Source organism: Aythya ferina, assembly GCF_964211825.1.
Source record: "Aythya ferina genome assembly, chromosome: 7".
NCBI lineage: Eukaryota > Metazoa > Chordata > Aves > Anseriformes > Anatidae > Aythya > Aythya ferina.
The window spans coordinates 23,650,911-23,677,975 of NC_140302.1; the positions used below are offsets into that span (position 1 = coordinate 23,650,911).

The following is a 27,065-nucleotide window of genomic DNA, read 5'->3' on the forward strand; positions in this document are numbered from 1 at the left end:
GGGACCCCCTTGGGGGGGACACCAGGAGCGGGGTGACACCACGGCACAGCGGGGGCAGGCCTGGCAGCAGCCAGCCACCGCCAGTCCCAGCTGCTCCCCGTGCTCCCAGGGTGCCCGGCCGCATCCTGCCCACGCACAGCCCATTTGGGGTGCGCTCAGAGCCTTCCTCCCCCGTGCCCAAGGAGCTGGCAGAGGGCCCGGCCGCTCCTCACCTCCCGGATTGCGAGGAGCTGGGGGGGACCGGCTGGACCAGGCGTCCCCAGGGCTGCACCAGGAAGGAGCTCGGGGACGTCCCCTGTGCCCGCCGGGAGGGTGCAGGGCATCAGCAGGCAGAAAAATGCCAAGCTTCGTGCCCCGGGGGAAAGCACCCAGAAACAACCACCCCAAAGCCCCGAGGGATGGGTGGGGAGGGCTGCGGGTGAACCCATAACCTCCCTTCCCGCATCAGCTCCAGCGCTGCAAGAACTGCATTGAAGTTTCATATTTATAGGTGTGTTTTTTTTTTTTTTTTTTTTTTTATTTTCCCTTTTTCTCTGGGGTATTTGCATCCTCCGGTGCCCGTGCCGAGCCAGAGCATCCTGCGGGGCACCCGGCAGCAGTGAGGCCAGGAGAGCCCCGAGGCCAGGCTGCCCCCCACCCAGTGCCACCCTCGCCCAAGGTCGCCCAGAGCCGTGACGCCCGCGTGTGCCGGGGACAGTTCAGCAGTAACCTGGGAGGTGGCAGCCAGCGAGCCAGCAGCGCCGGGGAGCCGAGGACGTGAGGGGACAGCTTGGGGACAGCTCGGCCTCGTGTCCCCACTGGTGTCTGCCCTAAAGCCAGAGGCACGCGGTGGCTCCTTGGGGACGGGGCGGTGATGGGGACAGCGCAGTGGGAGCTGTGGCAGGGGGGATCCCGGGGGGCAGAGAGGCTCACAGGGGGGCAGAGAGCTGGTACCGGCTGTGCGTGGGGCTGGGCAGCAGCGGGGGGCTCTGGGGGGCGGTTTTGGGGCGCTGGGGTGGGCAGGGCGGAGGCTGCGGGGGACTCCCTGCGGCGCGCCGGGGTGGGCGCAGGGGGCTTCGCCCAGCCCCGGGCAAGGAGCCGGGACGGAAGGGGCGGCCCCGGGCCGGCTGGGCTGGGCAGGGCCGTGCCGGGCCGCCCCCCCGCCGTGCAGAGCCGTGCCGGGCCGTGCCGTGCCAGGGAGCCCCCGCTACCGCCGCCGGGACCAGCCCCGGGGCTCTGCGCCCTGCGCCCACCGGGTGCGTCCCCTGCGCTCCCGGCACCGGGACCCCCCTTCCCCAGCCTCCCTCCGCCTTCCCCAGCCCCGGGGGTCTTCAGGGCAGCGGGAGGGGCGCGGGGACACCCCCCAGGACATCCCCCCGTGCCCAGGGGCAGGGGACAGGCAGCGGGAGAGGGGCCAAGGGGCGGTGGCAGCCGCTGCGGGTGGGCTTGCTGGCCGGCCGGGGAGGGGTGGAGGGAGCTGGGCAGGGGGCTGGGGGAATTTCGGTGGAAAAATCTCTCCTGCTGGTCCCTGGGGCTTCCCAGCTTTGGAGGGGTCGGGGTGCACGTGAAAAAGGTTGGGTTTGCTCCGTGCCCTGCTTGGGAAGCGCTTCTAAAATGCTGCAGCCAGGTCGTGCCCAAACGGTGGACCCCAAACCAAAGGGTGCTGGGGTGGAGAAGCTGGGGGGCTGCCTCGGACCCCCATGACCCACCTGCCTCTGGGAAGTGCTGAGCTTCTGGGCTGGGATGAGGGAAAGCAGGGGGTGGGAGAGAAGAGAGGAGAGGAGAGGTGAGGTGAGGGGCTTCTCTTCTCCCCCGTGCCCACTGGGAACCCCCTCGGGAGGCTCGGTGCAGACCCTGGCCCCGGTTCGCAGAGGCAGCTGGTGGTGGCCGGGTGCCAGGAGGTGGCCGGGGCAGGGTGGGGCGATGCCGGCATCGCCGCCTCGGCTGGCAAACAGCTTTTCAGTAATCACAGCTGAAACTTAAACAAACCATAAAGCCCGGGCGCTGGCTCTGCGTAGCTGGGCCCTGCGGTAGGTGCGGGAAGGTGCCAGAGGAAGGGGTAAGTGCTTTGTTCCCAGTCCATCCCCCCCAGCCCCTCCGGTCCCTCATGGGCATCTCCCACCTGGCATCTCCCCCTCGCTGCCCCTGACCTCCCCATTTCTTCCACCTCGCTTGGCTCCCAGGCATTGTGGCTGATTTTTCTCCCCGCATTTCCTGCTCGGAGGCAGGGCAGGACGGGCAGCCCCACGCCCTGCCACCACCGACGGTCCTACTCTGTGCCCAGGTGCCCTTCGGGAGCCACCACGATGGAGCTGGGGAACGTCCCGCAGCCCCAGTACGGCCCCGGCCTCGAGGCACCGGGGAGCAGCACTCCTGGCCTGGTCAGCATGGTGCACGGCTTCCTGCGGCTGGTGCAGCCCCACGGCCTGCCCATCGGTGGGTGCACGGGGGAGCAGCCTGGGGAGGTTTGGGTGGGATAATAGGGGAAATTTCTACGCTGAGAGGGTTGTGTGGCGCTGGAACGGGCTGCCCAGGGAAGCGGTTGGGTCACCATCCCTGGGGGTTTTCAAGAAACGTGGAGGTTCAGGACTTGGTTACGTGGTTTAGCGGTGGACTTTAGTACTGGGCTAAGGACTGGACCGGATATCTCAGAGCTCCTTTCCGATCTGTGTGATCCCATGATTTGATGAAGTGGCAGGGTGCAATTACACCACGCGGCGTGACATCAGTGATAGGGCCTTTTGTCAAGGGCACGGCGAGCCCCGGGATGAAGGGAAGCAGCACCGCGGGGGGACTTTGTCCCCATCTGTGCAGATTTCCCAGTCCCCAGCCCTGATGCCAGCCTGTTGCTCATGTGCGGGGCCGGGCTGCAGGCGGGCACCCAGCCAGGGCAGTGAGGGATTTGTCAGAGCATCCTCCCCGAAACAGTCACTGGGGACACCTCCCGAAAACGGAGAGTTTGGGGATGGGCAATGCCAAAAGGGCTGTGAAAAATTATGGCTGGGGGGACAGCTGGAAGGGAGCAACGTGCACGGGGCTGGGGGTGATGCTCGATGCTGGGAACCCCTTTTTAGGGTGCAGGGACCCACTCGGAGAGCCCCCAGCCCCAGAGGCAGCTCACAGCCCTCTCTGCTCCTTGTCTCCCAGAGCTGATCACAGATTTGGCGCAGCCCCAGAGCGAGAAGGGGTCCGAGGAGTACGTGCAGGAGGTGAGCGGGCGGCTGGCGAGACCCATCGCGCCCCGCGGGGTCTGGGCGTGGGGCTGGTGAGGGCAGGGGGTGCCGGCTTCGTGCTGCCTCTCCCCCTTCCTCTCCCAGCTGCTGCTCTACGAGCTGGGCTTCCTGGTGTGCGCGGCCATCGGGCTCCTCTTCATCGTCCTGGTGCCGCTGGTGGGATGCTGCTTCTGCTGCTGCCGCTGCTGCGGGCTCTGCGGGGGCCGCATGTACCAGAAGCAGGGCCGGCGGACGGGGTGCCGGCGCCGGGCGCTCTACGGCTCCGTGCTGCTGCTCTCTGCCCTCCTGCTGTGAGTGCGCCGGCCGCGGGCGGGTTGGGAAGGCGGCGGCGGTGTTGGCCGGGGGGCGGCCGGGCCAGGAAGCTGCCATTGTTTGCAGGAGCGGCTCCCGGCATGGCAGGACAAAGAAAGAGAGGAAGCGGAGGCCGTGGGGAGCTGGTCCTGCGGGGCCGAGCTCTTTTTTCCACACGTTCCCTTCCCAAGAGCCTCGCCACGGGGCTCCCGTGCCTCGGTTTCCCCGTAGCAGAAGGGGCCGGGGCTGGGGCACGTCCCTCTGGGTCTGTTTTTTTGCTGGTTGTGAGCGAGGTGCCCGCAGGGATGCTCAGCAGCACCCGGATTTGGAGAGGGGGACACGAGGACGGTGCCCCCCGCCTCCTGACCCCCCACCTTTCCCCTGTAGGGCCGGCGATGTGTGCGCCTTCATCAGCAACACCCGGCTCTCCCAGGCCGTGAGCGGCACCTTCCCCAACATCAACACCACGGTGGACAACATCGGCACCTACCTGGCCTCCATCCCCCAGGCATGCCCAAAGAGACCCCCCCCCAACTCCAGGAAGGGTCGCAGTAGGGCTGGAGGTGGGGAAGGGTCCCCAGGGAGCCCCCCAGCCCACGCTGACACCCCGTCTCTCCCCCTGCAGCAGGTGAATTTTGTCATTGACCGCAGCGACGTGCCGCTGGACCGCACCAACAGCAGCCTGCAGAGTGAGTGCGTGCGCCGTGGGCGCTGGGACAGCCTCCTGCACCCACAGCCGGGATTTTGGGGAGGTTTGGGGGGATTTGAGATGCTGGGGAGGACGCTGCGGTGCTCGGGCTCTGGCACGGTGCAGCCGTGTCCTGCTGCTGCTGCCGGGGGGCCCTGCACTGAGCCCCCCATCCCCGCAGACATCGGACCCCTCCTGGGCGGCACGATCATCTCGGGCATCAGGAGCAGCGTGGACGGGGCGCTGGGATCCCTGCAGAGCCTTTTGGGAGGTAACACCCCATGGGCTGAGGGCTGGGGATTTGGGGCAGGGCAGGGTGAGGACGGGCAGGCTGAGCCCTCGCTGCCTCCCCAGCGATGGAGACGCTGGCGGCCGCTTTTGGCACCATCAACGGCACCCAGGGGCGCCTGGAGGAGCTGCAGGGCACCTACAGCCCGCGGCTGGGCAACCTGCGGGAGAGCCTCAGGCAGACCCTGCAGCGCTGCGGGAAGCCCTGCGCCAACGTCTCGCTGGATGGCGTCACCTTCACGGCCAACTACAGCACGGTGAGGACGGGACGGGGGTCCCGGTGTCTGTCCCCCACCCCCCCCCATAGCCCGTGAGCCCGCGGCCCCGTCACCGCAAGCTCTTCCCCGCAGATCCCCAGCGTGGAGCAGCAGCTGGAGGCGCTGGAGGAGGTGTTGGGCTCCAGCCTCGTGGGTGATTTGGAGAAGGTGAGGGGTGCTAAAATGGAGATGGGGACGGGCTCCTGGGCTGGGATTGGGGACACGGTCAGCACGCTGCCCCCTCCTCGCAGGTGAACAGCACGCTGGAGAAGACCCCCGATGAGGTGCAGAACCAGACCCGGGACGTGGTGACAAGTAAGCAGGGCCACTGTGCTCATGTCCTCCTTGCCCCCTGCCCACCCTCTCCTCGGTGAGCAGCACGGGGCAGCAGCAGCTCCTGTCCCCATCCCGTCCCCATCCCGTCCCCTGCAGAGACCCAGGACCAGCTGGGCCTCATCCGGGAGGAGATCAGGAGCTTGCAGCAGCAGCTGCCACTGCTGGATGCAGAGGAGAGCATCGGGGACGTGATCAGCAACGCCACCTCGGTGCTGGACGACTTCCAGCAGCCGCTCACCGATTTGGACAGGATCAGGTGGGCGAGGGGCTGTGCTGGCCCCGTGTCCCCCCGCGGCCTCGTCTGCCCGCTTGGCACGGCGGGTCCTGAGCCCTGCCCGTCCCCGTGCCCCCAGGTGGAACGTGTGCGCCTTCCTGTGCTGCCTGGTGCTGCTGGTGGTCCTCTGCAACCTGCTGGGGCTGCTGCTGGGACCCCTGGGGCTGAAGGAGAGCGCCCTGCCCACGCAGCGCAGCTGCCTCTCCAACACCGGCGGGGACTTCTTCATGGCGTGAGGCTCCCAGGATGGGGAGAAATTTGGGGTGGCGGGACGGGGTGGGTCGTCCTGGGGCTGCTCCAGCTCCCACACTTTAAATTATTGAACGTCCTGCCCCGTGGGGACCCCTTGGGTGTGAGTGCCAGGGAAAGGGGCTCGCCTGCGTGGCTCCCCGGGTGCCGACGGGGTCTGTGTGCCTGCAGAGGCGTTGGCTTCAGCTTCATCTTCTCCTGGCTGCTGATGCTGGTGGTGCTGCTCACCTTCCTGCTGGGGGGGAACACCTACATGCTCGTCTGCGAGTCCTGGCGCAGCCAGCAGCTCTTCCAGGTGGGATTCCCCCACCCGGCCACCTCTGCTGCTCCCTTTGGGATGCTCTCCCTTGGTGTCCTGCCCTGCACCGTGCCTACTGTCCCCTGTCCCCGTCTCTTCTGCCCTCAGCTCGTGGATACCCCCGGACTCATACCTGGCTTCAACTTGTCGGAGGCGCTGGGCGACCAGAGCGGCACCTTGAACTTCTCGCAGATATACAGGTGGGATTAGCCCTGCCCCCGGGCACCCCTGGCTGCAGGGGGGCACCAGGGAAGGAGCGAGGTGCCCACCTGGGGGGCTTGGCACTTTCCTGTCCCATTCTCAGCCCCGTGTCCCTCCCGCAGGCAGTGCCAGGAGGACACTGCCCTGTGGCAGACGCTGCACCTGGACCAGAGGGTGTCCCTGGATGAGCTTTTGAACATCAGCCAGGTGGGTGCTGGGGGGGGAAAAGCGGTGTCGTGCCGTGCCCCCCACTTGGGGGACACGCTGTCACGTCCCTCACGGCTCCCCTCGCCCCGGCAGTACACGGAAGAGATCTCTGCAGCCTTTGAGGAGGTGAACATCACCCTGAGCCCCATCTCCCTGCTCTCCGAGAGCCAGGGGGACCTGCTGCTGAACGCCAGCCGGGCCGCGCAGCCCCCCAACTTCACCCACACCCTGGAGCAGGTGGGTGGGCTGTGGGGGCAGCCTGGTGTCGGGTTGGGGGGTCCGGGGCCACGTTGTGGGGCCGCCGTTCCCTCTGCTTTGCTGCTGGGGGAGACCCTCCTCTTGGGGGAGGTCCAGGCTCCGTTCTGCCCCACAGGGATGGGGAGCACGGGGGTGAAGCCCCTCTGTCAGCCCCATCTCGTGGCTCTGTCTCTGCCTTTTCCAGCTGGATCAGACTTTGACCCTGGTAAGCCTCCAGGATCTGGCCACGGAGCTGGAGCAGCTGGTGGACAAAGCGGTGAGAGGCGGCAGCACCCTGTCCCCAAACGGCCACCCTGTCCCCAAAGCTGCGGGGGTGTCCCCTGGGTGCCTCCAGAGCAGGAGGGGGTCCCCCTGTCCCCCTGCATCGCTGTGGCGGGGGGCACTGCTGATTGCTCCCCCTTTTAGGGTGCGGATGTGAAACAAGACCTGCAGGCTGGCGCTGCCGAGCTGAGGGAGCTGGACAAGGAGCTGCAGGCGAGCTTCTCGGGGCCGCTGGTGAGCACTGCTGGGGTGGGAAAAGTGCTGGGGGTGCTGGCTGGGGGGGTCGGGGCTGAGCCTTGGGGTGCATGTCTCTGAGCCTCCCTCTCCATCCTGCCCAGCAAAGCCTGAAGGAGAGCATCTACCTGGCGCAGAGCCGGGCTGCCCAGCTCGAGGTGAGCCACGTGGAGGGGGGTTCTGCGTACACCCTGCTCCGCGGCACCCTAAAAAGCCCCCTGAGAGCACCTTCTGCCCCAGACACAGACGAAAACCGCGCTGAACGAAGCCAACAAGACCCAGGAGTTCCTGGGGAGGGAGATGGTGAACATCATCAAGAACGTGAGCTCGCCCTGCCCTGCTGGGGGGCTGCCTGGGTGGGGATGTGGGCAGGGGTTTGGGGGGGCTCTCAGCCCCGTTGCTGCTGGATGGAGGCGGCCTGAAAGCCCTGATGGTGGCACGGAGGGGACACGGGGCACGGAGCGGGCTGGGGGTGCATCTCCACTCTCTGCCTGCCCCCCCAGGAGACGTGGGCCTTCCTGGAGGGGATACTGGATTTCTTCAACACCTACATCGCCTGGGCCAAGAGCAGCGTGAGTGAGCGGGGTGGAGGGGAGCGGGGACGGGCTGCAGGCTTCTGGGGGGCCCTGACGTGTCCTGTGTCCCCCCCCCTTCCGTGTCCCCAGCTGAGGAGGGACGTGGCACGGTGCAAACCCATAGCGCAGACCCTGGATAACGTGGAGGCCATCACCTGCGACTACCTCCTGGACTCCCTGGTGAGCGGGGCGACCTGGCTGTGGGGTGGAAGATGCTGTCCCCATCGCTGATGGCTCCCTTCCCGGCCCACAGAACGCCTTCTGGTTCAGCCTGGGCTGGTGCACCGTCTTCCTGCTGCCCAGCATCGTCCTGGCCGTCAGGCTCGCCAAGTTTTATCGCCGCATGCACTTCGCTGACGTCTACAGGTGAGGAGCTGCCCCGCGACGGTGCCGAGCACGGGGGTCCTCATCAGGTCCCGATTGTGCAGCGCTGGCTGCAGCCCCCAGCCCGTTTTGGGCTCCACCATCGGCCTCGATCCCTTTTTTCACCATGGTTTGTGCTGGGGACCCGCAGCGGGGAGGAAGGCGGCGTGGTGCGTGGCTGGCGTTGTCACCACGAGGGTGCACTGCGGGGCTGCTGCCGCCCCGGGGCTGCCTGAGCTCCTTGGGGTCCCGTTTTCCCAGCACAGCCCAGGGGGGCTGTCAGGAGCCCCCTGAGCTGTGTCCACATGGGGTGGCTGGGGTGGAGGGCACCGACACCCCCTGCGGCCCCCATGTCTCCCCTGTGTGCCCCCGGCCCCATAACATGATGCGGGGCTGGGGGACTGTCCCGGGGGCACCTCCTGCCCCGCTGATGCTGTCCCCTTTTTTTCCTTCTGCCCAGGAATGAAGCTGTGGAGATGTAAGTAGCAATGGCACGCATCCTGCTGCATGGGGGGGACGGGGGAAAATAAAGGGGGGGACAAGGAGAGGAAGCAGAAAAGCGCAAGCCAAGGAGGGTGCGGGCACCAGGGAAGGACTGCCCGGGTGGGACCTGTGTAGTGCGGGCAGTTTTGGGGTTTCCCTGTCACCTTTGGGGTTGCTGTTGGCTCCCAGCCTCCCCCAAGCCTGCAGGGGGGGATCTCAGCACCCTCTCCTTTGTGGGGCTGGGCCATGGGGTTGGGATGACTTTTTTTTCTCCCCTGGGTGGCTGGGCTGACACCGGTGCCCTTGGTTTTGCAGAGGACCCGCGTACAACCTGTACAGAATCCCCCGGCCAGCCACCAGGCACTAGCCCCCGGCACCACGGCACGCAGGACACGGCACGCGGCCGCCCCTTCCCCACGGGTGCTGGAGAATGGGCTCGGACCCCCGCTTCTGGACTCTCCCCCCACCCCATTTCCCAAAGCGCAACGATGCTCTGCAGCCGGGTGACGTGTGAAAGGGGGGGGCTGCCCCTCGTGCTGCCCCACCTGGGACTTTGAGACCCCCCGAATTGCCAGGTGGTGGCAGGGAGGAGGGGGAGGCAGCCGAGCATCTCCCATGGGGCTCGTCCCAGCCGTGTCCCGGTGCCGTGCCGGGCCCTGTGGGCACAGGGCAGCACCCGTGCTGCTGCAGGGGGAGCAGGCAATGTGAGTTATTTATTTTTGGGGGGAGCCCGGCTCTTCCCAATCCCGTGATTTTTTGGTGTGGAACAATAAATGAGGTGATTGTGTGCAGGAGACACGGAGCAGCATGCGTGCTTCTGGCCGGGATGGAAGGGTTTTGGGGTGGGTTGGTGTCCCACTGCTGGCGTGAGCTGGGGTTGTGGCCGTGCTCCTGGTGTCACGGTGCTTTCCCCTGGAGAGGGGACTCGGTGGAGGTGCCACACGCTGCCCCTCCGGTGCCCACCCACCAAGGGGCATCGGCCACCAGATTTGGTCTGTCCCTGTGGTGGGGACAAGCGCAGGCGTGCTGGCGTGCTGCTCCTTGTCTCGAGCCCTGGGGCCGTCCTGAATGCCCGCCAGGCATGGGAGGCGTCCGTGAGCAGCCTGACTCACTTCCTTCATCGCAAAGCCCGAGTCTTATCGGCGGGAGTGATGAGCTCGAGCTGCCCAGCTCTTCTTCCCCAAAGTACATCTGCTTTATCACGTTCTCCATTTGCTTTCGGATCTCCGAAAAGCTATTTTTTTTTTTTGCCCTCCAGGAGTTATCTGAAGCCACACTGCCCTTACCTCCTGCTATCTGCCCCCAGCACGCATCCTGCCCCTAACCAGAGCCCCGTGCTCACCTCTCACCCCGCTGGATGTGTCCTAGGGGGCGGCTCAGCTCCTGTTCCCCCAGGGGCACCCACCCTTTCTGGGGCTGGGACTGCCTGCCCCCCTGGGAGAGCATGTAGCTGTCCCCGCTGCATAGCCTCTGCTTCCTCTTTCTGTGCTGTGGCACGCTGCTGGCTTCGGTTCCTGCTCGCTGGCTTTGTGGGCACTGCTCCCTCCCTGGGGTTTTCTCTCTGGGATGCAGGGAGCTTTGAGGATTTCCCCCTTGGAACCAGGAGCTGAATGCCCTGGGCTTTGCTCCCTGCTTGATCCTCGTTTGCTGCATCCATCCCCAGCCCTGGCAATGGAAAAACTCCCTCCAAATTACTGCCCACCAGGCTGCTGCACGCTCTGCTTTCATGCCAGCTGCAGGAAACCAGCCGCGGTGCCCCGCAGCCACAGCACGAGGCCCACCGTGAAGGTCCCCTCCATCGCCAGCCAGTCTCTAGAGAACTGCTGCAGCAGTTCCTCTTCCCCTTTGCCTGTGTTTTGTTTTGTTTTTTTTTTTTTTGTTCCACCGCAGGGACTTTCTGCAGCAGGGTGGCTGTCTGGGGGAGGAACTGGCACATCCTCCCAGCGTTTGCACAGGCCAGGATCCCTCTAAAGGCAGGTCTGCGCTGGGAGCACAAGGTGCTGCGGCCAGCATGGTGCTGCCGGCTGGAAAAGCAGCGAAGGGACACGTTGTAGGTCTTGAGAAAAACTCCTCCCTTCTTCAAACCCACCTGGGCACAGCATTGACCAGCAGGGAGCTGCACTGGGCAGTGCTGCCGTGAGTTGAGCTTGGCAAAAGCAAAATGAAACAGGGAGCAGCCTCACAGCATCCACCACTGGCCTGGCACTGCTTTGGGAACCTTTTATTTATAAAATGAACCTGCCTTCTGCGCTCAGCCCCAGCCTCAGGAGGAGGACTAACGCAGATGGACTTCCCCCGTCCCCCCGATCCCAGCAAGGCACGAGGTGCCCCCCTGGCCACGCCGTACCCCACCCCACAGCCCCCATGCAGAGGGGGAGCCACGGCCGGGGTCTCTCTCCCAAGCACCTCGGAGAGGCTGGAAGCTGGGCTCTTCCTGCACGAGCGCTCTCAAGTTACACTGACTTTGCAAACAGAGGCACAAGATGAGCCAGACAGCCCTGACAAAGCCCCTTTGTGTGCAAAGGGCAAAGGTAGGAGAGATGGGAACAGAGGGCCCTGGCGTCCTGCAGCATAATCTAGGCTTCCACAAAGGAAAGGGAGAGGCAGGGCCAGCCCCAAGCTCGCCCGGGCTGCTGCCAGCTTCTCAGCTCAGAAGAGAGAGTTTGGGTGCCGGCTGGGATGGCGAGATAAGGGAATTAGGCTGCTCTCTTCAGCTAAGTAGCTGCAATCAGTCGCAGCGACAGGATTGATCCCAGAGGAATTGCAGCAAGACAGCACAGGGAGCGCCGCAGCTGCCAGCGCACGTGCTGGGCTGCCCAGTATGACGGAGCTGCACCACGCTGGCATTCAGCATCTCGCCCAGCCCAGGGCAGCAGGGCTTAGCACCCCGCTGCAGGAAACGTGCAAGGATCCTCACTGGCAGAGCCCGGAGGCATCACCCAGCCTCCCGAGCAGAGAATGGGCTGGGAGGACTGTGCATGTCCCCGTGTGCCTCTCCGCCACTGCTCCCGGGGATCAGAAGGGTAGAGGTGAAGTTATAAAGGAGCCAAGCAAACCGAAAACAAAGTGCTTTGGGCAGGGAGCGGTCCCGCAGTCCCGTAGTGCAGCCAGTGCTTTCATCTGCAAACGCGCCCGGCATTTGCTCCTCCACTGGGGCACAAATTGCACTTGCTATACACAACCAGAAAGCCTGCCCTGCTCTCAGGTGGGACACCCCAGCTGCAGCCCCCCGAAGGGATCTTTGAGATGCTGCTGCAGGGAGGCTTCAAACAGGAGCAGGCTTCAAACAGGAGCAGGCTTCCCGCTGCCAGACAGGGCAGGGTTTCCAGGGGAGGATGTGGCTTTCCCCTTCTCGTGCACCCAAGGGTCGAGACCCCGTCGTGCTCCCCCCCCTCACACCGTGTCACCCTGTGCCAGCGCCGAGGGAGAGGAAGTCCTTGCCACGGGTGGCTGAGGAGCATCACCGCCCGCTGCTTTTTGGGGGTTCTTGTGCTCTCGGGGTGGGGCGGGAGGGGGGAACGTGGGGCTCTGCAAGGCATCCGAGTACATCTCGTGCTGCACGCAGGGACGCTGCACAACCCTTTGCAGCAGCGGCTTGAGCAAGCCCACAGTCAGCTGGTTCCCCTCGCTCGAGAAGGGCACCGGGTCCCCCTGGGTGCGAGGGAGGTGCTGCAGGACCACGGTGAGAATGTCCGAGGCGGTGAGCTCAGCGGGGCACAGCGGCCACAGCGTGTCCACGTAAGGGTCCAGCTCGCGGTGCTGGGCGAACTCTGCCAGCAGCGTGGTGAAAATCTCCTTGTTCAGCAAGGGACTGAGCTTGGAGAACTTCTCCGCCACCTCCACCACCCGCTGCCACCGCTTCAGGCGGATGAGAAGGTGCAGAGCCTGCAGCACGGCCTTCGGCCGCTGGCTGCAGAGCAGCAGTTCGAGCTCCATCTCATCGTCCACCTCGCTGCGCTTGCTTTTCCTGGCCAGCACCCCCAAAGCTCTCTTGTACAGCGGCACCCGGCCCTCCGGGCCCTCCTTGCTGCTGTACGCCCAGGAGAGGCCGACGTACTGCTGGGTCTGCTCCACGAAACCGGGCAGCCACTTGGGTTTGAACCTCAGGAAGGAGGCGCAGATGAGCTCGAAGAGCGGCACCACGCCGTTCTGGCCCACCTCCTCCTGCTGCTGCGGTCCCCCCAGCACCTTCTTCCACACCTCCGGGGTGGCCCTGGCCACCACGAGGCCGTCCCCATTCTGCTGCAGCTGCAGGCAGCTCCTCATGGCCTTCCAGGCAGCCTTGGGGAAGGAGGCAAAGACTGAGTTCAGGTAGGCCAAGTTGTCCTTGTCTATGTCGGAGTGCAGCACGCGGCTGACCTCCTGCTCCACCAGTTCCTCGCAGTAACTCTCCACCTCGCTCTCCGGGGCAGCCACCACGCAGCTCTTGAGGAGCTCCAGGCTCAGGTAGCTCTGCAGCTCGAGGCTCATTGTGCTCAGCAGCTTGGCGTAAGTGTCCTGCAGCCCTCGGGCTGGTTTCTGCTTCTGGTGGAGGCTGTGCTGCAGGATGGCAGCGAGAGCCACGGGAGCCTGGAACGCGCCGCCCTTCCTCAGCTTCTCCACCGTCAGCTTGGAGCTGCTGAGGCTCCTCCTCTGGTAGTACCGGCAGGCCTCCTCGAACACCATCTCCACCAGGCACGGCTCAGCCCTGCTGCTGTCCTCGGGGCTGGAGAAGCCAAGGCTGTAGATGCCCGTTTGCGTGAGGAGCTGGATGCTGTCCTCCTCTCCTGGGGACTCCAGGAAATGCACCTCTTTCATGTTGAGGATTTTCTTTTCGATGAGCCTCCCGCTGTTCAGGTCAACGAGGTACAGGACCCCGGCCACCATGCAAGCCAGGGTGCTGCCAAAAGTTTTCAGCTGCACAGTATTTTCCTGAGCCAGGGGGGCCCCTTCCAGATCGAAGACGTGTCTCTGTGTCCCGTCTGCCTCTACCACGCTGACAGCGCCCTCGGTGCTCACCAGCAGCAGAGCCCCACGGTCGGACACGGCGCAGCTGTGAACGTCCAGGGGTGCCAGCGCCGAGAGGAGGCCCACGGAGCCGAGCAGCAGCTTCCTGAAGTCCGACTCGCTGCTGGCCTGCAGCACCTTGCTGCGCACAACGCCCGCTGAAGGGGCCACGAGGGTGAGCCTGGCCTCCTCGGGGTGCCAGACGAGGAGGAACTTGGCGGCGGCGGTGCCACCGGGGGAGGCGGGCAGCATGAAGACGTGCCGCGGGGCCGCCAGGACGCGGTACTCGGGGCTGTTGTGCAGGACGATGCTGACGGGGCCGAGCCTCACGCCTTGCTCCTCCACCTCCAGCGCCCGGGCGCAGACGCAGAACCTGAAGGCGCCCTTACCGGCGTCCGGGTGCACGTCCAAGGGGGGCCTCTCCTCGCACCACACCAGCCGCTCGCCCTGGCAGCACACGGCCGCCACCCGCGCCCGGCCGCCCTGGCAGAGCTCTAGAGCCCGCAGCGGCTGCCAGCCCGCCGCCAAGCGCCACAGCTCGGTGTGGCCACGCTCCCACACCACGGCCAGCACCCAGCCGCCCGCTGCCCGCGGGCTGTGTGGGAACAGCAGCCCCACCGGTGCCTCCCGGCTTGGTGGTGGCTCCCAGCTCCTCCGTAGCTCGGTGCCCGTGCCGCCGAGGCGCTGGAAGGCCAGCAGCCGGCCGCCCCGCTGCAGCACCAGGTGCCCGCCATCAGGGCTGGGCACGACGTGGCTGGGCTCCCCCCCGGGGCTCAGCAGCTCCGCCAGCCCCCCACCACCACGGCTCCACTCTGACACCCGCCGCAGCGGCCCCACTCGCTTCATCCTGGGGAGCCCGGTGGGACCCCCCCGGTTCCTGGGGGACACCCTTCGGTTCCTAGGGGACCCCCTCTGGTTACTCGAGGACCCCCCCCAGTTCCTCAGGGACTCTTCCTGGTTCCTAGGGGACCCCCCCTGGATACTAGGGGACCCCTCCGGTTCCTAGGGGACGCCCCCCCGGTTCCTTGGGGACCCCTCTCCGGTTACTTGGGGACCCCTCTGATTCCTCGGTTGCCCCCTTCGGTTCCTGGGGGACACCCTCCAGTTCCTCGGGGACCCCTCTGGTTATTTGGGACCTCCCTCCGGTTCCTCGGGGACCCCCTCGGTTACTCGGGGACGCTCCCCCGGTCCCTCGGGTGCCCCCTCCGGTCCCTCGGGGACCCCTCCGGTTATTTGGGACCCCCCTCCGGTTCCTAGGGGACCCCTCCTGGTTATTTGGGACCTCCCTCCAGTTCCTAGGGGACCCCCTCCCGGTTACTCGGGGATCCCCCTCGGTTCCTAGGGACCCCCTCCGGTTACTCGGGGACCCCCTCGGTTCCTAGAGACCCCCTCCGGTTATTCGGGACCTCCCTCCAGTTCCTAGGGGACCCCTCCCGGTCCCTCGGGGACCCCCTCCGGTTCCTCGGGGACCCCTCCCGGTTATTCGGGACCCCCCCCCCGGTTCCTAAGGGACCCCCCTCCGGTCCCTCGGGACCCCCCCCGGTGCCCCCTTCTCCCCCCGCGGCTCCCCTCCGCCCGGTTTCCCCAGCACCCCCCTCACCTCCCCCCCACCCACCGGGCGCTACCTGCGGCGGGGCCGGTCCCGGGGCCGTGCCGGCGGTGGCACAGCACAGCACAGCACGGCGCTGCGCAATCACGAGGCGGCGGGCTTCCGGGAGGAGCCGCTCCCCACCGGCGCCGCTCCGAGCCGTGCCGTGCTGCGCAGAGCCGTGCCGTGCCGAGCCACACCGGCCGGCGCCGTGCCGGGATCACCGGGCAGGTGAGGGCTCCCGGTGCTGCCCCCCCCCGCCCCCAGCTCCCCGGTAGAGCCCCGCGCGGTGCGGGCGGCGCTAGGACCGCGCGGCGGCGCGGGGGGGGGGGGGGGGGCGCCCCAGTGGCGCATGCGCAGTGGCGCGGGCGGCGCCTGCGCGCTGCGGAGGGGAGCGGCGGGGCCCGCAGGTGAGCGGCGGGGCGGGGGGGGGGGGGGGGGAGAGAGAGAGGAGGGGGTCGCGGGGGCGCCCCCCCCCCCCCGCGCGCGCGGGGCCGGGCAGGCCACGCCCCCTAACGGCCATAACGGGCGGGGGGGCCGCGCGTCCTGTCAGAGGGCCCGCGGGCCCTGCGTGGGGTGGGACCGCGCCAGGAGTTCCGGGGGGCGGACACGCGTTAATTGGGGTTTCTGTTAATTAAAGCGTCACCCTACTCACCCCAAAGCTGGTTTTTAATTGTGGGCAATTCTGCCGGTAGCCCGTGAGGCGCGGCAGCCAGCGGGGTAACGTTGGGTGGGTGGCGGTCGGCGTGTACAAAGGGGCAGCGGGGACTCGTGTGCCACCACCGCCACACCACCTGCCGTGGGGACAGCCCTCAGGAGGGGAAGGGTCAGCCCCAGAAGGCTGGCTGGCTGTATTCTGCCTTCCTGGGCTCCTTTCTTTCCTTTCACATTTCATATATGTGTTTAAATACACACACTTATAGCCATAAACATCTTTATACACGTCAGTGTTACTCCAAAGTGCTCGTGCTGCTAGTGCTCCCTGTCTCCACAGCCTCACCTCTCTGCAGTCCTGCCGCCCTCACCTTGCTGCCTCCCATTTCCTCGGCTCTTCCCACCTCGCAGCTGGGAAAAGGGCAGGGAAGGGGTCAGGCAGGGTGTTTTCCGTCAGGAGAATATCTGAATATATCTGCAGGTGGCCCGAGCTGTGGGCGTAGAGGTGGCGTGGAGTATTTCACGGTGAAATAAGTGGGGTGGGTTCTGAAGGGCTTGAAAAGTGGAAGCCCCAGGAGATTTCCTCACACAAGAGAGCGAAAGGTTGGGGCTAGAAGTACAGAAAGGAATTGCGAGGAAATGAAAAACTCAATTGGGGAAAAAAGGTCTGAACTGATGGAGGTGGAGCGTGTGCCGCTTGTCTAGATGGGCTTGATAGGAGGAAGCGTAGCTGGTTGGCGGTGCGAAGTTGATGGATTGGGTGTTACTTTACCTGGACGGGTAGAAATGAAAGGCAATTACGGATGAAGTATTGAGAATGTAACTTGGACGTTATTCTTCATATCGTTGCTGAAGCTCGTGTAGTGGAAGTCTGTGGCTGTATCTGCGTTAGGAAGCTGCTTTTCCTGTTTTTCAAGGGGTGGAAAATAGGCGAGCAGTGGTGTAACTGCAGGTTGGGCTATGTGGAAACACGTAGCACACTGCTCTGAGAGGATGGAAGGGCTTGCTGGTAAAAGTGCATATACTGACACTGTGCTAGAGGTTGTGTTGCTAGGCATTACAAAGAAAAAGTAGGGTATATGTGGTTTTTTTGTCAGTGTCATACCCTCTGAATGTATTTCTTGCTAATTATTACAGGAAGGCACCTGAAATTTCTGCGAGATTGATCCAAAGATTATGTGCCATGAGTGGTACCAAATAATGTTTACAAATACACACACATTAGTCTGCAAAGAGTAGATGAAATATAAAAGTAGCATGAACTGTAACTGCCCATGTTGGCAGAGCATAAACTGCAAAAGGGCTTGTAGCAGGAATTTGGTTGTTGGTTGCTTAAGCCATGACAAAATCTAACGCACTGCGTCCCTCTCCTCTCTGATTTCCCTTGGGTTCTGCCCAGAGCGCTGCTAGGGGGCTCCTGGGGGGTTAATGCTGGAGCTTGGGCTGGGTCAAGGCACTGTCCAAGCTTTGGCATTGGTAGGCTGGTGTGCAGGGGGCAGGTTGTTGGTTGTTTCTTCTGGTGGATGAGTGCTAGAAATTAACTGCCTGGTGCCTGGGTCCAGCGTTGACTCTGCAGATTCATTACATAGATTAAGTGCAAGCTTTTCCTGGAATTTCACCGAAGAGTAGAATGACCATTTGGATTACAATCTGCTTCTTTAGAAGCCATGGTCTAACTTCAGGCAGTTTATCTCCTGCCTTCTTGCATGCTTTAGCTAATTTTTGAACAACTATCCTTTTGACTTAAGGGATATACCAGCAAACTACCCAGAAAGACAAAGCATGATCACACTGGGTCCTAGAAGAGTGCAGTTGGTGTTGGGCTGGTTGTGGTAACCGTCCTGAAATCCTGCCAGCTTGAAATCTTAACCCAGCATGAAATCTTTAAACAAGTAGTCCAGTCTGAGTAGCAGTGGCAAGTCAAGGGATTGGATTTTAAAAGGAAAAGTATCTCAGCTCTTACTCAGAGCCTTCATTAATATTGATTGATATTGACTTTGGCATTAGCAAAATAATATCTTGCATCATTTGCACTACATTTTTCAGATACACAATAAACGGTTTGCCAACTAAATATGTGAAAATACCATTTATTGTCATCTGCTTGTTTTGTTTTTATTTAGCCTAGCAATGTCACAGTATATTTTTTAGAGTTATAGACTGAAAAAAAAATATTCAGGTTTGGTTGTGTTTGTGGGTTGTGTAATCTTGAAAACGTTCAGGTTTGTTAAATGCAAAATACAGGGATTGACAGGCTGTCAATCCTGTAATCTTGCTGTGTGCAAGATTACAGGAGTTTCAAGTTTTGGATCCTGTTTTCACTATAGTGTTGATGCACGTTAATGTTCCTTTCTCTACAGTAGTGTTTTTGTTGTTATGAGATTTGTACAACAATAAGTCTGAACGGGAGCTGAATTACAATTCGGAGAAGCCGCAGTTTTCAATCCGCATGAGTCTGAGTGAACTTCAGACTCCAAATGTCTTTTTTTTTTCCTCTTCTTCCATGGATATTCTAACTGAAAGCTGACAGGGATGTGTTCATCTGAATGTCACATGTTTGATTTGAATCTCTGGAATGAGTTTTGGACTGAAATGGACGGGAGGTGGATGCTCGGATGTGCTCGTTCCTTTGTTCCTGCCTGGATCAGCTGATCCTGGGGTTGATGACAGATAGACCAAAGGTCTGCCTGAACTTCTGTCTGCCACGGCTTTTTTTCTGCCTGCCTTGGAGCTGCCAAGACTCATGCTCTGTCAAGGTTTCTGTTAGCTCCAGATGAAGCATCTTGGATCTTCTGCAGCACAGCACAGTACTCGCTGTTCCGAAACCCCCGTGCGCGTACGTCTCAGCCCTGAGGGACAGCTCTGTGCAGTCGGTGACTGCAGCAGGATTCACTTAGCAGCATGTGTTAATGGGACTGACCTATTGACAGAATAAATTATCCATTTGAACCTGAAACGTGGAAATTGCACCGATGCTTTTGAAACGTGATACGTTTTAAAGGGTAATTCTTAACTATATTCAGCGTCTCTGTTTTCATAAACTGTCACGATGCCCTGATAATTCGACACCTCTGCAACTAGTAAATGTTTAGTGCAGTTGATTGCTGTTTTCTGCAGCTGTCTACAAGGTCCCCATTAACAAAATGCAGTTTCCTGTTTCCGTCTTTCTGACATCTGGAGAACGTAATTGCATGGAGTGAAAAGAAAAAGCCATTTGTGCAGCCTGATCATCATAGGTCACGAAACAAGCATAGCCTAATAAAGCATTGGCATGAAAGGCAACTCTTCCTTTTCTCCCCTTGCTCCTCCATATGCTCATTTGTAGAACAGCAAGTTATGAACAAGAATGTTATTTAATCCTTGCCTCCAGCAGTCATCTCTGTATGCTCTGTGCAGCTCTGGTTGAGAGAATGTGAATCCCAAGTCCCATTTTGACCCAGACTAGAATTTTCACGTGATCGTGTGGGCCCTCTGGTGCTCTTTCAGCATCAGACGTTTGTGTCTTCTGGGATTTAGACTTCTCCATCTTTCTGGAAGTGTAGGAAACGTGCTAAAATACGGTTTGCAAAGTTCAGGGATCAGGCAGAGTGTATTGATCCCCTCCCGTAAGCATACACATTTGGGATGTGAACGCTGACCTAGAAGCACTCTGAGTTAGTTTATTAGTTTTGACATTGGGATTCATTAGCTGTAATTCAATTAGAAGCATGCTGATGGATGTGTTTGTATGCTGGGGATGGTGGCTGCTTGTGATTCAGAAACTTACGATTCTAGTTGAGAAATCGTTTTGTGCAATCTCGGGTAAGATTTGTCTTGCTAAGCTAAAAGTGACATTGCTCTTGATTTGGTTTTTAATAGATTTCTCTCTGTTTCCAATTATGTTTCTAATTAATGTCTCATTTCCCATGACAGTTTAAAAATAATGCAAAGTCTGTAAAAGAGAAGCTATCAGGATGACTGAATAATGTTTTCTTCTTTGTTTTGTTAGACTTGTTAGACCTTTTCTCCATCTTAACTGGATACAATTTCTGTATTTACATAGGTTATGGTGCAGAAGGTCCTAAGCATTCTTCTGGCCATGTTTTTGGGGCTGGTTTCACTCTTAGCCTAGTGTGCACACAAACTGGCCCTTAACTACCTGGCTGTTCACGTTCCCATCCTAGGTGGAAGAGAGAACACCTCTCCCCTGTTTTATGTCCATCTCAGCTCTTGAGGTGTGAGATCTGCTGCTCTCTGTCCACTGCTTTGCCAGCCAGGCAAACCTCCTGCCCTTCACAGCTGGGGCAGGGCTTTTTTTTTTGCAGCAGCAGCAGAGTTTTTTTCCAGCCTTGAAGATGTTTTTGTGCCACTTGGGACTGAAGTTCGTGGCTCAAGGGATGGATGTCTGAATAACCTGTTGCAGGCTTTGGGAGCCCGAGAGTCCTGGTTGGGAATGTAGTTTAGTCTTAGGACAATCAAAAGCTGCCTGCAGAGGAAAGAGTGCAGAAGAGACCTGGAACTGGCATTCAGTGCTCTCTGGAACCTGCTTTTTTACAAAAAGGTGGGTCTGAGCATGCCGTTGTCACTGAAGGTGTTCAGGCAGTCTGGGGTGGAGGCGAAATCCAAAGCTGTCTCCATGGCTGCCAACTCAGAAAGCTCAGGGGTCTCAGAGGCAGGCTGCAGTGTACTTACCTTTCTATGCATAATTTAGCATGGCTGAGTGCAGCTGCCACGAGAGCCTGCCTCTGTTTTTCTGGAGCATGACATCAGTCAAGCCTCTGCCTGAGGTGTGCTGCTGCCATGTGTGTAATTACCTTCGGAAGTCTGGGAGAAAGGTTTGGAGCTTGGGGATACGCCAGGGCACAGCGTTCACTTTCTGCTAAGTACCTCTGATGTGCTGCAGTGATAAAGGAGGATAGAACACTGCTAAATCTCTGGTGCTTGCCAGAAAATTCCGAGATTGCAGATAAATGCATATTTGCAAGGTCAGAGTGGGGATGTGCTTTGCAGCATGAGATGTTGAGAGTACGTGGCAAGTCACACGTCCTGACTGTCAGCCCCTGACATGGCTTGACTGGTGCAGATTGTTCAGGACTACAACAGCTAAGGCTGCTTTTTCAACAGCTGATTTTGTAGCAATTATATTTATATCATTTAATATATATATATATTAAATAAGATAATCAGTAGGCATGAGGCATCAATTGATTATAGTAAACCTTGATTGTGTTTCTAGAAAACCCTTTGTTGTCAAAGGAACCAGGAAGTTCTGGTTAAAAATAATAATAAAAAATAATAATAATCCTGCAAAGCTTCTCCCCTGTGTTCCTCCATCTTCCTCCAGAACCCGAACCACATGTGGTGCTTTTGAGGCTGGGGTTCTTTTCTGCTTTGGTTTGCAGAGCAGCTGGCACAGCTGGGGAATGCCAAGGTGCAGAGGTAGGGATGAGCAAGGGTGGCAGGAGTGCTTCAGGGAGGCTTTGCTGCCAAATGCTTCCTTGTGTTGGTTGTAGCATTGGAGTGCACGAGCAGAACTGGAAGTACTTTGGCAGGTAGCACATTAAACAGATAAAGGAGAAGACTTTTTTTCAAACCATTTCTGGAGCTTTTTGTCGCAAGATGTCCTTGAGGCTTGACTAACTTTAGAGTAGACTGTATATCTATTTGATAGCAACCATCACAGTGTGTGCAGTGATATTTTTTTTTAAATATACCTTTTAGATGTAAAGTAGTTCTGATCATGAATCAGTTTCTGGCAGAGAAGAATTAAGGAAACTGATCCGTAAGCTGCTTATTCTGTGTCTGCCTGTGGGTGAACTCTTGCATATTTGTTTGAAATAGGTTAGAGGATTTGGAGAGGACCTTTGGTCTGATTTCTTATCTGGTATAGTTATTAAAGCCCCTATTTGCAGCTTCTGAGAGTCTTAGTACCTCCGCGTAGTGAAGTCTTCTGTGGCTGTGGCAGTCCAGATATGCCTTGAAGGAAAGTTCAAAGTTCCCTAGTCATTTTTTGTTGATTCTTTCCTTCAGGGTATGCAACATGGCCCAAACAGAGAAGAAAGGCGGACTGCTCCGGAAATCTTCAGCCTCCAAGAAGCCATTGAAGGAGAAAGTTGTGTTGATGTACGATGAGGTTTTCACGGTAAGGACTTGGGCACCTCTTCTTTCTCAGGTTTGTGATGTTTTCTTGGTGTAGTTTGTGCTGAGGACTCTGCATGGTCGACTTTTTTTCCCAAGGTAAGGGTTGCACAGCATAGCCATGCACACTTCAGGCTCTCCTGCTAGCATGCAGAGCTCTCTGCCTTAATGTCACCTTATCCTGATGTCTGTCAGGACCATTTGTGATCTACAAGATATCATGGCTTTTCAAATGTTTCTCAAAAAAGAATCCAGAAAATATACAGAGGCATCTCAATTGAGAACTGCTTTTGTTTGCTGTTCTGCTTCTGGGGATCTTTGTAGACAGTACTCTGTAGTATGAGACCACTTGGTCATCCAGTGGGATGATCCCGACTGACCTACTTGTGATAGCGATTTCGATTAAATTCTGCCTGAATAATTTCTTGTTTGTTCTCATGGCTGTTCCTTTCTCTTTCAGACAGAGGACCCGAGTAAGAACAACCCTAGGTTTTGGGAGGAGCTGTTTCTCATGAAGGTAACAGGAGCTGAACATCCTCTGCTTTGGTGCTGCTGTTCTGCCTAGGAGGTGGCAGACTGTCAGCGCGAGGACTTGCTTTTCTGAGGTGTCAGCAGTTGGGTAACATGCACAAATATTCTTCTTAACCTGACAGGTCAACCTGGAATATCTGGAAGGCAAGCTGGAGGCTCTGGATGGGGAAGAGCTGATGAAGATAAAAGATAACATCAACTGCTTGTTTCAGCACTGCATCCAGGCACTGGGTGAGGAGCACCCGATCAGAGTGGTCAATGCACTACAGGTACCACAGCTGAGAGACAGGGAGTGCTCTCACCTGCTTCTGAGGAGACAAAATGCTTGCTGCTGGTATCAAGCATCTTGTTCTTGTTTCTTTAGTTGTGGGAAGTGATGTCTACAGAGCAGTTTCAACTTCTGGTTGGTGGAGGTTACAGACATTTATCCTTAGTGCTTGAGAAATAGTAGCTTGAAAATTCAGGTGGGTCTGGTGTTGCAGGATGAAGTGGATCCTGCAATGGAGGGACGGGAGGGGCTTGTTCATGCTACAGGCTCAGTTTGAGGGCTCAAGAATACTGTGTGTAGATTTGTCAGTCTTCTCCTTTCTCCTGTCCACCTCCATTTTGGACTCCTTTTTGAATTTCCTCATGAGCCAAAAATGAAATAAAGTAGTGTGGAAGCTGGTGTCAAATTTGTACAGGGGACAGTCCCTGCTGGACAGATCCTTGTTGGAAGCTGTGAAGAATCATCACACAAAACTTGAAGCTGCTTTCCTGCAGGTTGTGCCTTACCAACACTTGTCTTGTATGGGAGACAGCTTCCATAGTTTTGACACTTGACGTTATTAGTTTCCAGCTTGATTCTTAATTGTTTGAATGCATTTGACCCAGCTTCTCTCAGCTGCAGGAATACGGGATATCAATTTCAGGTTTGGGAAGTCACCTGTAGGAGGCATGGACAGGAAAAATGTGGACAAATACATTCTTCTCTTTTGAGAGGTCAACATCCAGGTTATGCTCTTTAGAAACAGCAGAGATAGTGGAGATCAGTCAAATGATATGGCTTCTGTGCTGGTGGTATTCATATAAATATCTGTGTTTTGCTAGTGTTCTGGGAGGGTTTTAGGGCAGGTTTTGCTGTGGATTTGTGGGCGTTGCCTTACATTTTATCCTCTGAATTTTCCCTTTGCAGACTTTGTGTGCATTAATTCGGGGTGTCCATCAGAAGAACAAGTCCACTTCAGGGTTTGACATCATCAACATGCTTGTGGGTTTTGATAAGGCAGAGCTTTGTATGAAGGTGAGGCCTTGCCAATGTACAGAACAGCTTGCACAGCAGCCCTGTTGCAGGGGCAGTGTTTTGTAGACAGGCGTGTCTATCAAGATACACCTTTTTGGGTAAATATTTCAGCCACTGATTAAACATAGCTGTCCTGAAGTTCTTGACTTGTTAGTGGCCCAAAGACGTGTGAAATCCTGATGTTTTTCATTAATAGAGCTCTTACCTTCTTTTCCTTTAATTCCCTGGTGTGCATTCATTCTGGTTAAGAAATCTTTAGGCCAGGAAAGGCTGTCACAGGCCATTACCACCTCATATTGAACCTCATAGCTTGCACTTAACTTTTAGCTAATAGTAACATCCTTTGTGCTCACATTTCCATCAGCACATATACCATTATAAACTTATTTGATGTTCTTCATTGTAAAGCTGCTGAGTTTTGAGAAATGACAAAGGAATTGGTGATAAAGCTGAATACTTGTTCTATCTTTCCTCTCTCTGCAGAAAGTAATAGTTTTTAATCTCTCTATGAAAAGTAGTAGTGCTTGGGGAAAGTATTAAGTAGTTATTTGCATATTAGAACTACTTTTTTTTTTCCCTTTGAGAATTAGTGTATTACCTGTAATTTAGTATTTGGAAAGCAATTAATTGTGAATACCTATCAGCTATATAGTATCTATTTTGAATAATAATTTATGTATGTACTATTAAATTGGAGGTGTGCTTTTCACCAAATTCTCTCAGAGCTTATAAGGAGAATAGGAGAACATCGAAGATAAAAAGGCCAGAAAAAAAGCAATCAATGATATTACTGGCTTGTAAACAAAAACTAAGATTGTATTTGTAGAGATCAGGTTTACTTCACAAATAAAATCTGTTATTACATGTATATAAAAACCTCTCATGCATCTAGAGAAAGCTCTTGGATCATGATGGTATGCCTGTAGTCATTAAAATGTAGTTAACACAAAGCAGTATTGAGAACCGATGGTGTGAATACAATCTGTGGTATATAGCTGTAGTAATGGCTCAATTACTGATTCTGGAATAACATGGCTTTGTGTTGGTGCTTTTGAATCTCTGTCCTTTTATAGGAAATATTTCAAATAACCTAAAAATAATACTTAAAATTATGTTATTGTTCTTCTTTAGAATCTGATGGAGAGCTTAGACTCGCTCCTTTGTGCAGAAGGTTCTGAAAGCCTCAAAAGCTTGTGTCTGAAGCTGCTTCTCTGCTTGGTGACGGTAAATAAATACCAGCTGTATAATAACTTAAAATCTCATATGTGTCACATTTTGAGGGATGGAACTAGCTCAAAACTTGAGCGGAATGCTACTGTGTGAAGCTTAGGAGGGGGGAAGAAAGGACAGCCCAGAATAAGCTTCAAAGTTCAACCACAACACCAATACAGACTGGCAGACTGTTTCTACCTCATGAGATAGGTGCCAACTGGGGCAAAAGGGGAGAGACATGGTAGAAAGCATCAATTGGATTCATGTTAATTTTTTTTAGGGAAAAAGATAATTAGAAGTCTCAGATAAACTGAAAGGGAGCCGACTAGAGGGGCTGAGGAAAGACAGGAAATGTGGAGTAGATGAGTAGTGAGGATGAGAAGAATGAGTTGGATAAAAGGGTTGTTCAGTATCTCTTGGAGATGGTCAACCACAAACTATCTTGGTTGTGATAAGAGATGGTTGGATGTGTGTGGACATCTCTGCTGCTGTGTGTGATGGAAAACTGCTTAGTCAAGCATATGAACCCTGCTTTTTCATCCTCTGCCTCCTGTGTAGCAGGCTGCTTCAGCTGCTGGTAGTGTTGTCATGCAGCTGTGTAAAATGTCAATCTGCAGAAGAAATGGAGAGCTTCTTAGTACACGGCTCATGCTTTTGCCAGAGAGGGTGGAAGTAGAAAACAGGACAGATTTCCCTTACTTCACGTCTAGCTCTAGTGCTAGTCCCACCCTTGACTTGCTGACTAAGTGAGAGATTACGAATAAATGGTCCATCTGGTAGTATAATTCTTGTGTTCGCAGTGTGTGCCAGAGGCAGCTAGAGCATCATGGGAGGCTTTGGGTGAGATTTTAACTTGTGTTTGTACTTAGGTGACAGATAACATTAGCCAGAACACCATCCTGGAGTATGTGATGATTAACAGCATATTCGAAGCTATTTTACAGGTAAGGTTTTTTTCCTTCAGCTGCAGGGGTTCTTTTTACATAGTGAGAGCTTTCAGTTTTACGTTTGCTTTTCAGCCTTTTCAGTGCAGCATAGCTAACTGGCAGTGTATGGTGCTTCCATTCATAGCTCAGTCACAGTTTCTGTTTTTTTTTAATGCTGTCTCCTCCTTACTCCAGTCTGCTGTTTTTAGTCACTACTGAGTATTTAAGGTATTTTCACTTGAGACATTTGTCCTTAGATAGAAGCTGAATGGATTTGTAGGCCAGTTTCATAGAAGATTCCTTTATCAGAGGAATTTCTTTCAAAAGGCAGTCTGGATATATTGTTTGTTTGTTTGTTTTTTTTCTGCTCTTTGATGAATTATACTTTTTTTTTTTTTTTAATTGGAACTGGGTTTGGGGAAACAGAAAATATTGGCGATGCTGTCTAGTGGTGTTGAGAAATATGTTTGCCCATTATGCTCAGAAAGCCTGTGTACATCCTCTGTATGATAAGTTCCTCTGTTTCTTGGAAGCACTGACACTCCCTAAGTTGTGGATATCCCCTTTCAGTCAGGGTATAGTTTGCTTTTGTACATACATTTCACTACCATGTGTGGTCTCAGAAGTCACCTCAAGCTTCCTGAAACAAGCCTGAACCTAATAATGTGATTCTTTCTTTATTTCAGATCCTGTCCAGCCCACTTAGTCGGAGGGAACATGGCTATGATGCTGTTGTCCTTCTTGCCTTGCTGGTCAACTACAGAAAGTATGAGGTAAGCATTCTACTGGGTAGCAGAAACATCTCTCTGTTACTTAATACTGTCCTTGAGCTTATTAAAAACGCTTACAGTACAGTTTTTAGCAGTACACACAGCAACATTTATCAGGGCATCAGCACAGAGCTACAGTATCTTTGTAAGGCAGTCATAGCCTTTAAAGTCAGTTTGGTGGTTGTCTGGTTGTCAGTGTATTGTGGCAGACTTTCATGCCTCAAATCCTTTGGAGTTCTGTTAACTGTGCTGCTGTTGATAGATTTTTTATTTATTTTTTGTTCTGGACTTCATTGGTGCTAAATTGTGGTCCCAACTGCTTAAGCAGATCTAATTAGTCTGGAAATTCATTATTTGTTTGTGATTTTGTTTCTATCCTTAATGTGAATACCGGTGTGTTTTACATGAGAATGTTCTTTCATATTTTTGGGATGTGAATTTTCTATTCTCCCTTTAAATTTCCTGTGGAATATCATCTGTACTTCTGTCGCCAGTGTAGCTATGATCTTGGTTTGCTCAGTAAC

The 27,065-nt window shown here is 56.6% G+C and overlaps 3 protein-coding genes across 10 annotated transcripts in view; 2 read left to right on the forward strand and 1 right to left on the reverse strand.

Annotated features, from left to right (window-relative positions):
* Positions 1 to 674: 674 nt before the first annotated feature.
* Positions 675 to 9,269, forward strand: LOC311440142 (prominin-1-A-like). Of its 3 annotated transcripts, none has more exons than XM_084526624.1 (25): positions 675 to 821; positions 2,264 to 2,415; positions 3,127 to 3,188; positions 3,297 to 3,502; positions 3,891 to 4,011; positions 4,129 to 4,192; positions 4,373 to 4,462; positions 4,546 to 4,736; positions 4,830 to 4,904; positions 4,988 to 5,051; positions 5,169 to 5,328; positions 5,426 to 5,578; positions 5,767 to 5,890; positions 6,002 to 6,093; positions 6,217 to 6,301; positions 6,395 to 6,538; positions 6,744 to 6,815; positions 6,965 to 7,054; positions 7,159 to 7,212; positions 7,295 to 7,375; positions 7,558 to 7,626; positions 7,720 to 7,809; positions 7,883 to 7,995; positions 8,453 to 8,470; positions 8,791 to 9,269. In XM_084526624.1, the coding sequence occupies exons 2-25, from the start codon at positions 2,286 to 2,288 to the stop codon at positions 8,840 to 8,842; spliced, it is 2,400 nt and encodes a 799-aa protein (XP_084382750.1). In that variant the 5' UTR covers positions 675 to 821; positions 2,264 to 2,285; the 3' UTR covers positions 8,843 to 9,269. The 3 variants fall into 3 exon arrangements, with proteins under 3 accessions (XP_084382750.1, XP_084382749.1, XP_084382751.1); XM_084526623.1 differs by lacking the exon at positions 675 to 821 and adding an exon at positions 1,101 to 1,235; XM_084526625.1 differs by lacking the exon at positions 675 to 821 and adding an exon at positions 1,294 to 2,038.
* Positions 9,270 to 10,681: 1,412 nt separating this feature from the next.
* HPS6 (HPS6 biogenesis of lysosomal organelles complex 2 subunit 3) lies at positions 10,682 to 14,307 on the reverse strand (the record flags this gene model as incomplete). Its single annotated transcript, XM_084526622.1, has 1 exon — positions 10,682 to 14,307. One exon carries the CDS (start codon positions 14,305 to 14,307, stop codon positions 11,869 to 11,871), a length of 2,439 nt encoding a protein of 812 aa, XP_084382748.1. The 3' UTR covers positions 10,682 to 11,868.
* Positions 14,308 to 15,112: 805 nt separating this feature from the next.
* ARMH3 (armadillo like helical domain containing 3) overlaps positions 15,113 to 27,065 on the forward strand; it is a 119,461-nt gene continuing 107,508 nt past the window's right edge. For 3 of the 6 annotated variants that reach the window (XM_084526629.1, XM_084526630.1, XM_084526628.1), the window contains exons 1-8: positions 15,113 to 15,459; positions 21,713 to 21,824; positions 22,281 to 22,337; positions 22,474 to 22,620; positions 23,526 to 23,633; positions 24,765 to 24,857; positions 25,715 to 25,789; positions 26,458 to 26,544. In XM_084526629.1, coding sequence (XP_084382755.1) covers positions 21,723 to 21,824; positions 22,281 to 22,337; positions 22,474 to 22,620; positions 23,526 to 23,633; positions 24,765 to 24,857; positions 25,715 to 25,789; positions 26,458 to 26,544 — 669 coding nt within the window. In that variant the 5' untranslated portion in view covers positions 15,113 to 15,459; positions 21,713 to 21,722. Of the gene's footprint in view, positions 15,460 to 20,102; positions 20,244 to 21,712; positions 21,825 to 22,280; positions 22,338 to 22,473; positions 22,621 to 23,525; positions 23,634 to 24,764; positions 24,858 to 25,714; positions 25,790 to 26,457; positions 26,545 to 27,065 lie in introns of those variants that run through there. The other 3 variants (XM_084526626.1, XM_084526627.1, XM_084526631.1) reach the window with 3 other exon arrangements.

What these genes read in the sequence shown, in the direction of transcription:
- LOC311440142 (XM_084526624.1), top strand. Translation starts at nt 2,286, where the DNA reads ATGGAGCTGGGGAACGTCCCGCAGCCCCAGTACGGCCCCGGCCTCGAG. An exon ending in CACCAACAGCAGCCTGCAGA is followed by an intron (nt 4,193 to 4,372) that starts GTGAGTGCGTGC and finishes CCATCCCCGCAG; the next exon opens with ACATCGGACCCCTCCTGGGC. An exon ending in TCACGGCCAACTACAGCACG is followed by an intron (nt 4,737 to 4,829) that starts GTGAGGACGGGA and finishes TCTTCCCCGCAG; the next exon opens with ATCCCCAGCGTGGAGCAGCA.